At 44.1% G+C, this 14537-nt stretch overlaps 1 protein-coding gene across 1 annotated transcript in view; it reads left to right on the forward strand.

Moving 5' to 3' along the window:
• PDSS1 (decaprenyl diphosphate synthase subunit 1) overlaps positions 1–14537 on the forward strand; it is a 321226-nt gene that overhangs the window by 79074 nt on the left and 227615 nt on the right. Inside the window, exon 4 of the mRNA XM_085631745.1 lies at positions 3005–3135. Within this exon, the coding sequence (XP_085487871.1) occupies positions 3005–3135 (131 nt within the window). The remainder of the gene's footprint in view (positions 1–3004; positions 3136–14537) is intronic.

Below are 14537 nucleotides of genomic sequence, written 5' to 3' on the forward strand. Positions count from 1 at the left end.
AAGCTAGATACCAAAAATAATCTGTGAGCACACATACCTAGAAGAAAGAAGCGAAGCACCAAAGGTGGCTAACATTTTCACAGGGATAGACTTTCTTCTGCACAGGCACCCCAGTTCACTTCACTAAATCCACAGTTACTAACACCAGTATCGGCAAAGCCAATAGGTTTCTCCTATTGCAAAATCTTTTGGCTTTGTCAATGTTTTTTTTTACCTTGCACAGCCTGCTATGTAACTTTGTAGGAAAGTGCCCCTTTTTGTCACAATCGCCCCCACTTTTTCCACTGGTGCTGATGTTTTTCGACTGATGTCCACATGGTCCCTGCTAACCAGGCCCTAGTGCCAGTGCTCCTTCCATAAAAACAAGGTAAATGGTCTAATTTTGTTACAATTGGCACACACTTTAGCACCACTGTAAGTCCCCAGTAAATAGTACCCCTAGTACCTAGTGCATGGGCGCTAAAGAGGTTCCCTAAGGGCTACAGCATGTATTATGCCACTGTAAGGGACCCCTATACAAATTGCATGCTGACTGCCATTGCATACTGCGTGACATGGTGCAAACAGTGTCTGCAAACACGACAAGGCACAGTCACTGCATATAATTTGTATAAGTCATCCCTAAAGCATGCCTGATAGCCCTAAGGCAGAGCATATTATAATACATCAGAAGACCTGTATCTGCTTGAGCAGATTTGCCCCTGTGCTGTCCAATTACTAGATAGTACAAGTGAACAGGGAAGCTACCTTAAGTATATGTACTGGTCACTGATCATTACAAGTTCCCCGGCTGCATGATGGCTTCACTGAAACCTATGGTGTTTGGTATCAAACACCTTGTCTTAATAAATTTGGAACCAGGAATTCCAATTCATTTGCCTGAAGAAGGACAAAGAAGAGCTGAAGACGTGAGTACTGTGGACCAGCATCTACTTCGGCACAAAACCCTGCTTGACTGCTGCTCTCCCGACAAACACTGACTCGTCCAGAAGCGGAACAGGCCCCCCAAACGCTTGGAGGACTGCCTAGCACTTCCTCGACCTAGCAGCATCTCCCTTGGAATGGAGGACCCACTTCCCTGAACCAGCAGGCACCAACTGCAACTCCAGAGTTCTGTCAACACCCGGGCCCACTGATGAAACAGCACCATTGCAAAAATGTCTTTGTGCTTCAGGAGGTCAGATCCGCCTCCCTACTGAGTTTGGAGACGCCAGTGCCTTCTGGAGACGCCCTGCACCAATATCCAAGGTACCAGAGCCAGTTGCAAGCCTCAAGGCTTGTTTGCGTTCAGTCGGAACGCCACCATCACCAAAACCTACCTGCACGATGAGGGACTTCCCATAGAGAAACTGGTCGAAAAAACCTTTGTAACTGTTCCTATTAATGTCCTGATCTGCTCAGGTTTCTTGTTCGCAGATGATTCTATAGATTGCAAAAATGTCAGGCAGTCTTCGTGCCCAATCATGCAGTGTGTCTCTGGGTGGGCTAATAGTAAACCGGGAGAGAGATGAGAATTTGTTGGGTGACTGCCTGATTGCTCAGATGCACATCCCATTCTATGCTGGAAAAGAGTTGTGCACCCCATGCTACCACAAGCATAGCATGCCTTGCAGCCCTGCCCATTCAAGGAATGAACCATGAAGGAAGTACTACACTATATACACCATTTACTCTAAGTGCTCCGAACCAACCCTAGAGTGGTTATTGGCACGCTGCAAAAACCCCAAATAAAATATATGTATTTAAAAAAAAATCTCATACTGCTAGCCCAGGAAGTGCATCTGGGGGAGGGGAAAGGGGCCCAGAAGAGAAGGTTCTAGTTGAAGTGTGGTTGAGAGAGGAGAAAATAAAAAAGGTGTGAAGGGGGTAAGAAAACTGGGCGAGACAATCCTCAATGCACTGTGGAATCCTCGAGAGGAGGGTTATTCGGGTGGGGGGGGGGGGGGGGGGATCGAGGTATCTGGAAAGGCAGAAGTTAATGTATTGTGGCTCCAAATGTCATCAACTATTTATTTTACAAGGGCAGTGCAAATGCATCAACAGTACTGCAGCAGGTGCATAGCAAACCTCATCATCATCCCTATAACAGCACAAAGACCTATTTTAGAATGATGTTAGAAGGAGACTTGCTACTTAGTGTGAAATAGTCATTTTCATTTCCACTCAGCAGTGTGGGAGGGTGTAAGGCAGCCTGCAGTTCTACCTCTTGGTGCCAGCAGTCATGGTGTAGGGATCATAGTGCACAAACCTAACATGCAGCATATGGCTGACCATGCACAAGGCTTGCAGAGTAAATCAAAGGCTTGCAGACTGCCTTAAAAGGTACTGTGCAGTGCTAGCAAAGCACACGTCTGTCTTCAAGGTTGTCAGCTTGAAAAGGGATGGTAGACCTTATGGAGGGCAGATACTATACAATGCTAGCAAACCAAAAAATAACTTTCAGGACTGGCAGCAAGCCTCGCCAGTCTTAGACTCTCCACTTCCCAATCTGATTTTCAGTGTCCAGCCTGGGATTTACTAGTGTGGAAATGTAGCTGTGGAGAATGTGCAAGAGAGCCTGGAAACACAGAACGAGAAGAGAAGAACGAAGAGGTGGACATGAAATGAGTAAAAGAAAAAGGAACTCAATAACTGGGACTGCAGAATATAGCCCGTGGATACACCTTCGGGGAAAATTCAGAACTATAGATGTAGAGGTTGATTGTTAATGCAATGACTGGTAGGGGCAGAAATCCCTAGTTGCCTAGTCACCATTTATCTTTACAGGCCCATTTACTTCCTCTTTGGTCATATGTTTTGGTTTCCCTATAGTCCTGAAAAGCATTTACGCAATAAAATATATTAATTGTTGTTTGTTTTCATTATAAGAATTGGAATGCAATTGATCATTTCACCAAAAGTAAAATTTGAGTGGAATTAATTCAATTAATACCATGTGATTGGATAATTTTAGTGTATTATGTGCAGCATTAACAGACATATATTTTTCCCTTTTTTTTTTTAGGAATTGTTGGTTTCAACAACAGAACTGAGAGAAATGTGTGAATATTATTTTGATGGACGAGGGAAAGCTCTTCGGCCAGTAGTTGTGGTTCTGATGGCTCGTGCTTGCAATGCTCACTATAATAATAGCCGGTAAGTGCCTGATTTAGCTGCATCGCATAGACTGATGTGGTCTTCTTGCCCTATTTTTTGCCTGAAAAGAACCTATGTAAAAAGTAAAGAGTGCTAAAATCAAGAACATGCAATGGCCACTAAATAAACTAAACACAAATGCCTTTATTAATATTGAATGTTTTATAATTACAAATAAAAAACAAAAATCCTGATGCCCTCAGAGACTTTTTGTTTGCCACATTTCTTTTTCTAGGGTAACCCAGCTAACTCATTTCACCATCCTTTTTTTTTTTTCCCCCCCTTCTTTTTAGGTCTCGTCTAGCAGCACTTGCGCTGTCTATTGTAGACATTCTGTATTCAGGATATGGGCATAAAGCTCTGCCCACTTTCCGCCCATCTTTTTAATTAGCTCCTGGCCCTGTCCTCTATAAATGGTGGCTTTTCATTGGTCAGTAGGTTTAGTAGTCCCTCCTTAGTACCGCCTTGTCTCTTCTTGTAACCTCCCCTGAGGATACCCCCGTTACATGTGTTGTTACTCCCGAAGGTTTTAATTACAACCTCCAGGCACTATTTTATTAAAAGGCTTCAGGCAGGACACACACTTGGTTCTAAGCTAGGTTGGCAGTGGTTACTTCACTCGCTAGAACATCTCCCATTTCTATGAGACAGTTTATACAATTCCCTTCATCAGTTCCACACAGAGTACAACCTAATCCGATATTAATGTAATAATTCTTTTGTCACATTTCAAAGCTACTAATTGTATATATGGACATAGCTATTTGAATGTACTCGTGGTACTGTCTTGCATGCAATGCATCATTATGGGTAGGGTGGATTTACCAGATCTTGTGCAGGGTGCAGTGCCAAATGTGACCAAAAGAGGTCCCCTTTTTGCCACATATGGTACTACACCCTACAGCATGGCTAGGTAAAAATATTACCATTAATAATGTCAATAACTCCAACTTTTTAGACATGCAGTGCTGGTGCCTTGCTCACTAGGGACTTCTAGGAGCAGCTTACGGTACTGCACCTAGACATGCAGTGCCGGTGCCTTGCTCACTAGAGCCCTCTAGGAGCAGCTTGCGGTACTGCATGAAGACATGCAGTGCTGGTGCCTTGATCACTAGGGACCTCTAGGAGCAGCTTGCAGTACTGCACCGAGACATTCAGTGCTGGTGCCTTGCTCACTAAGGACCTCTAGGAGCAGTTTGTGGTACTGCACCTAGACATGCAGTGCTGGTGCCTTGTTCACTAGGGACCTCTAAGAGCAGCTTGCGGTACTGCACTGAGACATACAATGCTGGTTCCTGGCTCACTACGCAAGCTTTTGCAATGCACTAGGTCTCGCATTACTGAAAGTATGAGCTATTGGCGTTGCGTTATTATTTGCAACGCCAATACTTCAAAATATCAGTAATGCGAGACCTTATTGTATTGCAAATGCTTGTTAAGTCTTGCCTGTCGCTTGCAAGACATTCGTTTACTTAGTTTAGTTACAGCCCACCAGTTGCTTACCATTGGTTGGCTTCATCGTCACTATGATTTCCTTGCTTCTTTTTGGTCATCACGTGCCAGCTTTACTTTCTCTTAGTGTGTTTTGTCCCTCTTCTGTAGTATGGCCCAAGTATTGCTTCCTTGCGCAGTGCCCTTCTACAGCTAGCGCATTGGGAGCTAATTTTTTTCTTTTAGTTTCAGCACTTGAGGAGTGCACCTTTCCTCCCCACATCGTTGCTTGCTTGCCCTGTGCCATGCGTTGTTACTTGCCCCTTCACTCGCCCCCCTCCGACGTTACTTGCCCCATCCCACAGCCCCTTCCACCTTGTTACTTGCTTGCCCTGTGCCATGTACCTCCCCACCCGCATTGTTTCTTGCTTGACCAGTCTCTCCCGCTGGCTGCATCATCGTGCTTTTTTCTTAACTTTCAGCCGTGTTGCACAGCAATTGCTTTGCTGTATAGCATAGCTAAAAGACATTGACAATAGCTCTCACATTGGCTTTTCCAATGCTTATTCTGATTTTGGGATACTCTTGTCTGGATGTAGTCCCTGACTATCAAAATTCTTTCACAATCCTATCCTTCCATCTTCCATCCCTTCACTGTCCTCTCTACCCATCTCCCAGTGTAATTTTAATGAGCTAATAAACATTTTCCTAATTTGATTTCCTAGTATCAATTACAATGAATGTTCTGTTTTTTTAATGGTTTACTAAGCATTTAATTGTGGTATTATGCATAATAAATCTTATTATGCACACTTTACAGTAATAATGTTTCTTTATGGTTCTACCACGGCATTTCTCCCACACAAGCTGTTGTAGTCTTTTTTTTCTTCATGTACTTTCACTTTGAAAAATCATTCTCATGAATTTTCTTGGTCATTTTATCATGGTAAAGTCGTCATTGATTTTTGGGTTTGACTTCCAAATAATACCTTGAGTGTCATTTCAATACATTACCACATTGATACTCATGATACGATGAATTTGACCAAGGCTTATTTGCATAGTGATAGTCACCTAATTTATAATTAACCCAATCAAAGTTTTCTGTAACTAACCCAGGAGTAGAGCTTGTGATTAAATATTTAGGAGCCATCCTCCGCATAATCAAAAATACTTTGACTACTTCTAATCACTTTGCTTGATGATTCACGAACCAAAACTGTCTAGCACAGTTTTATAGTGTCGCATACAAGATCTACGACACCTATTCCAAAATATTATAGTACTTCCAAAAAGGAGAAATATATCGCCTATTAAATAAAGCATTGTAAATATAACTGAGTGATTTGAAAGATGAGAAGATTGCTTATAGGAAGGCCAATCAAATTATGCAGGAGTGGTGGATAATTATGTGTCAGAGTTCACTAAATAATGCTACAAGTAAAGGCTAATTAAGCCACATAATGAGGCACATTCTGTGGCTCTAGTATTATGCTGTCATTTTGATACGGTGTAGGTGTTGGACTTGGCCATTTTTGCAGAGTCATCCCAGAACTTTTTGCCTTCCTCCTGTAATTTTTGCTGACCTGTTGGTGTTTTTCTGACTCTGGACATTTTATCACAGCTGATCAGTACTAAAGTGCATGTACCTGTAAGTCCCCTGTACAGTGGTATCCCATATACCCAGGGCCTGTAAATTAAATGCTACTGGTGGCCTTGCAGCGCTGCTTGCTCCACCCCTGAAGTAGCCTTTCAAACATGTCTCAGGCCTTTGCCGCTGCAGGGCCTGCATGCACAGTTTACTGCCGCAGTGACGTGACATGGCAAGTGGTTGCCAAGTCCAAACTCCCATTTCACTACATATGTCACCCCTATGGTAGGCCCTAGCTAGCCCTATGGGCAGGGTGCTGTGTCTGGGACATGAACTGGAAATATGAATGGGGGTGTTGTGGACTTCAATGTAGTATGTGAAGTGCCCCCCAGAACAAAGACATTGGCACTATAAGTATAGGTGCTGTGACTCTGAGGAAGAGAAGACACTGCGTGGGACTTGTAACTAGGTGCTGCTGGCTACAGGCTGCATCTTGCCAGGAGGAACCGCCATGGCACTGGATTACTCAGAATGCTGACCTACTGCCTGCTGAGTGGAGAGAAGGACTGACATTGTTGTGACCTGGACCCTTGTGCTGGCCTTTCTGTGCCTGGTGGTTGGCCCCTGCAGTGATTTTCCAGGCAGGGCTGTGTGGCTTTCGCTGGGTAATTTGAAGCAGCGCATGGTGAGCGCTGTGCTTTCCACCTCGTGAGTCTGGTAGCAGTGTGCTCTAATCTGGGAGTGAGAGCGCGCCTAGTCGAATTGATGCAACCCAGCGCGAGGCGAGCACTGGGTTCCTGCCAAGGAAAGACTCCATGATATAACACACGCATGGTGACGCACCACGGCTGGTTCCAGACTCTGACCTGGAGGTGCAGGGTGCAGGGTAGATGGATCCCTTCCTGATGCAATTCTCGGGGTGGACAAGGCATGTCCCAGAGCTGAGACCCCACCCAGCGCCCGGTGCCAGGAGAGGTCCCCTCAGTGCGGCCCCGGATGGGCGAGGAGTGTGTCAGCAGAAAGAAACTCCGGACCGGAGCAGGACTCGGAGTGCCGATGGCCCTCCCTGTAGCAGAGTCCAGCGTTCCCAGGACCCAAGCGGTCTGACCGTGGGAGCTGCACTTTAATGGCGCTTCACCAAGATTGCGAAGGTGAGGCCGCCTACATGCGCATTTCCGACAGCCATCTGCGTGGCCCGGAGGGCTGTAATGCCAGTAGGGCTTGTTAAGAAGTGGTGTTATACTGGCAAACCTCCCGGCAGTTGCCTGCTTGTGTCAGGCGTAGACTGGGTGCAGGAGACGTTTTCTTTCTGTACAACGGGGAGGAGGTTGGGGTGGGGGGAGGGGAGAATCTTGACTGAAGCCCTGGTTCACAGGCTGAGAAAGCTCCCGGTAATCACATTTCCTGTTGTAGTGGGGCGGGTGGCCCAGGAACCTACATGGGATAAACAGTTACATTATAATTTGTAATAAGATTGCAGGTGGGCTCTTGGTGTAGTAACATGTTCATACCCAATTATAATGACCTCCTATACTTGCCCTGACGTAATTATGAATCTTGTGGGACATTGTCAAGGTTGCACCATACGTACAATATTGGATGATTACTTGTTTTCCCTCATCACATGTTTCATGTGTTTATGGCCATACTAGGGGATGAGGTGTTTCATGATGTAGTGGTACTTTCATAACGTGCACAACTTACAAGTGTTTACTTGCTTGCACCCAATTGTAATGTTATGACAGTGGCCAGATTGGCCAAGTCATTTATGAACCTGTGAGATGTCATGACAAGTGCCTAGTGGCACAATGATTTATGTTATTATAGTCTAATGTGTTTTATGTGTAATACAAAGAGTATTTTTATAAAAGTTAGTGTTTTTGTTTGTTTTGCAAACGCTTTAAACATTTCCTCTAGGATATGCCTGACTGCTCTGCCAAGCTGCCAAGGGGGTGAGCAGGGGTTTTCTTTGGTGTGTAACTCCCTTGCCCTGACTAGAGTGGTGGGTTCTGCCTGGCTTAGGTGCATACCCTAGCCAACCAGAAAACCTAATTTCTAACAGTGGACAAATGTTTTGCGGAATTAGCATCAGTTTAACACTTAAAAAATGCAATTAGCAACTGAAAGGCGACAAGTTACATTTTGCAAAGGATCTACCACTGCAAAGCATCACCTGTGACACTTTATAGGTCTCGCCTAGCGCAGCGCGCATGCATTGATATAGGAGAGGGCTCTTTGAATCACTTCAGACTTCCAAGAACCTTCTCCATGTGGGTTGGCCTCCTCCCACACATTCCATTGGCCTTTGCTTGTGGCTTTCAAAAATTGAAAGTCTGCAATTGGCCAAATGCGGGGATCATGTCCCGCTTTCTCTCTAAATGTTGTCTCCCATGGCCCAGGGTTCTCGGGAGCGAGCAGCAACGCGGGCGGGTGCCAGCAGCATACTTAACATTCCTTTCAGTGTGTGCGCACCACACGCGGTCTTGTGTGATCTTCTACATAATAGTGCACAGGTGACGCAAGGCGTGCTGGCTTGGTATTATGGTGGGCATTGCTTATTTATTTTAGTGTTTTATTTAGGGCTTGTTTTATTTTGCCAGTCGTAGTAAAAACGTGCCAATCGCTGTTGCCACTTCTTTTAATAAAAAAAAAGAAATGCCCATCCTGACCATTAGATGGCACTGTCTTCTTAAGGAAATGAATAAGAGACAGTCAATCTTCATTTAGAAGCTATTCTTCGATGGTAGTATAGCAGAGTAGTGCTGTGAGCTGCTACCAGCACCTACAAAGCGCTATAGATTGTCTCTAAAGTTTCTCACAGCCCCGTCTGGTTCACACCAAGCCCCTGGATGTTAGTTATCTGTTTCCTAGCTTTGGCAATTGAGAGGTGCCATGCTCTGTGTATTCAAGCCTTGATCCCTTGATGATGTTTTCCAGAGCTAGGGCACCACTTGCCCTGCGCTGCCAAAAGGTGCGCAGTTCTCTCTGTCTGTCTTTGTGCACCATGATAGTGTCAGGCCCCGGTAGAGAGGCTGCGTGTGAGCATGCAGTAGCTGAAAGGAGGGTTTCCAGGGTGCAGTCTGGTCGTTTTTGTTATGGGACTATGGTTTCCGGTTTACATTGTGATATTTAGAAATGGTGCTTTCAAAGTAATACATCGAACTACCGAAAGGCACTACACGTCATACCAGTGGCAGATTGTGGGCTATACAAGTAGCAATTACGAATAACTTCACCACTGATTCTGAGCAGTTCCAGAGTCTATTCAAGAGCGCAGGCCCCTGGTAGAGGTGAATGGTAGAAAGAGAGCTCGGAGCTTCTGCAAAGGTTTTGCTCTTTTTAAAGCTACAAGTCTATGTGCAAAGCTGAGACCTTCCCGGACATTTTTGTTTTACAAATTATCCTGCAGTTGCACTTACAATTATCAGACCCGAAACTGAATCCCCCTTCTACCGGCCCTGCTGTCCGTTAGGGATCCAGGTAGGTAGCATCTAAAGGTGAAGTGGTTGCTATTTACTAAACTTGCGATGCAGGCTTACAGTCAGGAGTATGTGTATAACAAAGAAGATGCTGACAGTGTGTTGTCCATTTCACAGAGCCATTAAGCTTTCACCGGCGCCTTGCAGCATTCCTCATTGTTAGACAAAGGTGGCTGTCTGTTTCCATATTGCAGTTAACAATCTTGGTTTCACAATCCTCACTTTAAAAAATTGTCCTAACCACACTTTCCTCACAGCACTGGTTGGCATCGAATAAATCTGCAAAAATACATAGATTAGAATGATTAGCAGGGAAACAAATTTCTGTGCTCAGAGAACGGTGTGCGTGGAGGAGGCCAAGGAGTGTGTAGTAGAAGGAATTCTTTGTCATCAGAAGGATGTATCTATATTATTCTCAATCATTCTATGCTAGTCGCTTTATTTACGTTAAAGCACATGTCGTCTCATTGTGAATAAGAAAGTATACCTTGGTTACTGTACTCACTCTACTCACTCTAATCACTTTTTCTAACACATTATGGCGCTAGTATCACAATATTGGGACTTTTGGCCAGACTTACAATAGTTTGAAACTTGCATTCCAAAGAGATTTTTTTCTGTATTACATGATGTTATGAAGAGCTTAGTAGCATAGGGGGCGTGTTCTTGAAGCAAGCGTCCCTTTTACATCTGCAGTTTTTCTAATGGTGGAGACACAATATGATTGGAAGGGGTGGCAGTAAGTATGTTATTTACTGGATAAAACATCATCATTGTTTTTTGGTTTAAACTAGAGTGTGCTTTTACATTTAACATTCGCGAAAGCCTTTGTATTGTTCATTTGGTTGTACAGCACTTCAGCACCTTGTCGAGGTAGTAAGTGGTGCATACATGCATTCATTCATTCATTCATTCATACATACATACATACATGCATACAAATACTCATTTTATGTAGGCACTGGAAGACTAAATGATTTGCCTAGAGTCACAGGATGGTGAGCAGGCGCCGAGACTTAGCCACCCTACAAAGTGCATCTTTTGTAGCTGGCTCTGTCATTTGCTTTCTTCTCTCCCCTCGTACACCTTTCCCTGTTTTCTCTTCTCCCCAGTAGTCAAAATGGAAAAAAAGCGCTATGAAGCTGCCAGCGCTGATTGCATTATAACTCTTTTTTTTTTTCCAAGTCCTGTTAATCACCCCCACCTGCTCTCTCGTTCACCCGATCCTCCGTTCACCACCACAGCGATTGCCAAAACCAATAGCTCGCTGATAAGCGAGACCTATTGGCTTTGCCAATGCTTGTTTTTTATAACGTTTGAGCTAGAAACTATATATATATATTTTTTTTAATCTGCAAATGTATGTAGCAGTTGCAGATGTATGTGACATCGGCTGTAAATCTAGATGCAGAAAATGACATAGAATCACATAATTCCAGTGTCCTTGGTTAAGCCGTTGTGACAGAGCTGGGAGGGTAACACATGGATGAGGAGAATGAAGATATTGATATGGGAGATGGTAGGACAAGGGGTTATTTTGGAAAGATACAGCAAGCATTGGTGGATATTTCATTGTCCATAAAGCCAAGGCCATGCTCCTCTGGTACCAGTGGTATACCCTTTGATAGATTAGGTAAGTCAAGAGGCGTATGTAGTGCCAATATGGTCAGACAAAAGGGGGCCCTAAATGTGATTAAAGATCTGCAGTTGATCTTTCCGTCTATAAATGATGCACTAGGGGGACATCTTTTTTTTTACTTTGTGATGAACTGTAGATTTTCACCATCTTGGCAGGATGCACACTTAGAACTGTATGGCAGCCCGTTTAGTCTAGTATGTCTCAAGATTAGGGATGTCTGATAGGAGTGGCAAAGGGGCATATATTTTGAAAAACTCGCCACTCGTAGCTCTCAAATGTGTAAGATGTGAACACAAATATAAGAGATCCAATTAGCCTCCTGGCTAAGGACTGTAATTGTAGGATAGCAGGGGGACCATTGCTAGTTGCGTAGGATCTTGAAGCGGAGCTTTAACCTTGCCTCACAGTAGACCATTGCAATGGGTAAGTAGGATGGCTGGCTAGTGGCCATTCTCTGTCTCTCTCTGGCAGACTCTGCTAAAGAAGGCAGATGATGAGACCTTTTTCATTGAGCTAGAACCCATACTGGCCAGTGGTGTAATTGACACAGGCCCTTCTTCTGGCAGGTCCACAGTCAGCAATTACTTAGTTAAAAGACAGGTTCTTAGTTTTTTTTCCCCCCATAACTTCAGAACATTTCCCTTCTCCTTTAAAGGCTCAGGTAAAATGTTGAACAGCTTAGTGGCTAGTGCCTTACCACTTCGCTTTCAATACCTACATCTGGGAACCAGCATTGATCTTGTATCCAAGGACCTTAATGTATGGGTTGGGAGAGATGGTTTCAGTCTTGATTGAAGAAAAAGAGGACATTGTTTATTGTCTGCTTTATGATATGTATAGTTTTATAACTAACCCACTGGGACTGGGAGCCACTATAACTTTCAAAGATGTTGGGCCAGTAAACTGCGAGGTGGCCACCTTAATAGGACCCTCGGTATTGCATTCTGAATAACGTCTAGCCTCTAAATTGCTTTCTTTGGTAATAGTTAATTTCATTGCAATAGTCCATCCATGACAATATTATGGTGCAGACCACGGTCTGTGTACTTCACAATAGCAGACATAGCACTTCACGTAACCTCTTTAGACAATTAAAAACAGGAGCACCAGTTGCCATAGACTCAGCCACAATAACACTTAAATTCCTTACTGATTTTTGTGAGATAGGTGCTGGTCCAAGTTTGTTCAGCCACTACTCACGGGACCAGGTTAGAGTTGGTCCCGTCTTGTCTCTGTTCAACTTAAGTGAGTGGCTCCCCATCCATTTCACCACAGCTCTCATGCAGTCCTGGAGGCTCTTGATAGAAACCTTAGAGTTGTGAGCGAATTGCACAACTATTTGTGTGTTAACTCTTTAAAATACCAAGGCAAAGCCATATCTCTGAATGAGCTCCATTATAGTTGTCCTATGACTATTAAACCGGGTTAGGCACAGTGCTGACACTCGAGGGACCAGACAACATAACTTTTTTTGCCCTCTGATCGGAACAGCAATACTGCATGTAATGAGTTTGTTACATGGGATACTCAATACTGTAACACATTACCATATATCTTAACCTCCATGATCCTAGCAGAACAGGAGTCCTGTTACATAGTATCAAAAGCTGCACTAAGGTCATGCCCAGTTAGTGCTGCACTGCGACCCAGTACTCTCAACATCTGAGGATCCTCTGTTGTGTTTTTTAAAGCACACTGTCACTTTGTTTCACAGCTGAGGCATTTGTTTCGAAGGAAGTGTTTTAAAGATCCTTGAGCTGTGACACAATGACCTTCCCCCCTCAAATGTAACTCTTCACATCATCATGACTAAATTCCCTATCTGAGCTTTACCTTGGAGGGTTTTCTACCTTTGCCTCCACTAATTTGACTGGGGTGAAACAGTGCATTTTATTCCCTACCAGAGATTGAAGCATCTTTATTATTATTATTTCCCCCCAAAAAAAGAGAATCCCATAATTTCGAGGCTGGTTCTTATCATTGTGCTTCAACAAGGAGGTGAGAAAAGGTGCTCAAACGTTTTGAAAACCTCACCTGCTAACTTTCCTGTAGTTTGTGTAGCCACAGCTTAATATGCTGCCTTTATTTGGTTACATAGGTTTTTGTAGATTTTCATCTGTGCCAAGTATCATTCCCCTCCCTCTCCTCCCCCTGCCCCCCCCTCCCCCCACCCCAACTAACCTGAAATCCTGTCTCATGCGTCTCTGGAGTTTTGCAGCAGCTACCTTGGATAAACCTCTGTAATCTAAGCTCTTAAAATGCCCCCCCCCCCCCCCCAACAGTTTTCTCCAATTTGTGATTCTAAAAGGAATAGATCTGGCTGTAAACTAGAATTGATTAGAGCAGCAGTTCTTAATCTTTTGACTTGTGTGGACTTCATTACTGGAATCCAAGACCCCCGCTGAGTCATTATTGCAAGCTTGGACCCCCGGCCTAAGCAAATTCTCCGATTCGAACCTCAAAACATAAAAATACAAAAAACAAGTATACACCAAATCAGATGCTCAAATATTGATTTCTTTTGTTTAATTCACAATCGGATGTAGAAAAAAGTTACCATTTTCAATTTTGCTTCTTTATTTGTATATGGTTTAATTATTTTAATGTATTGATTGTAATTTTATTTAATTTTGTAAAATGATTTTGGACCCCCTGAGTAGGCCACGTGGAGCCTCCTCGGACCATAGGTTAAGAACCACTGGGTTAGAGGTCTTGCAGAGCAATGTTTCTAGTGGGCCTCTAATCAGATGCTCTTGTGAGGAGAGCCCTACAATAGCCCAGAGTGTAGCGAGTGCTGTCCTCAGTGTGGCAGCAGGGGCCCCAAGGATTGGGGGCTGGTTATCACTCCTGCTGTAGTGAAGAGCTAGGGTATGGCTGCATAGGAGAAAGGATGGTGAGCAAGCATAGTCATTGTACCTTCTTAACATGCTGGTATCTGGCTTGGGCTGCCTGGGTTTGTTTACTACTCTGGCTACCAGATGTATGCTCTCCTAACAGATCCCATCTCATGGTAGCAGTTGGAAGTGTGGTGGCCACCTATATCTTTAGCTGGTTGTCTTGCATTGACATGACTATGCAGCGAGGCTAACAGTGTAGTTACTCTTGCCCCAAAGGCCTACTTGAAGGGGGGGCTATACACAGATCAAACGGTGTTTGTGAGGCTTTGTTAGTCTCTGTGACACCTGATGTTCATTGACCATGTGCTGGGATGGTAAAGTCCTTTGAATGGCGATGGACGTGCAGCTCTGACCTGAATGCCCCA

This window comes from Triturus cristatus, chromosome 10 (genome assembly GCF_964204655.1).
Source record: "Triturus cristatus chromosome 10, aTriCri1.1, whole genome shotgun sequence".
In the NCBI taxonomy this organism is placed as follows: Eukaryota; Metazoa; Chordata; class Amphibia; order Caudata; family Salamandridae; genus Triturus; species Triturus cristatus.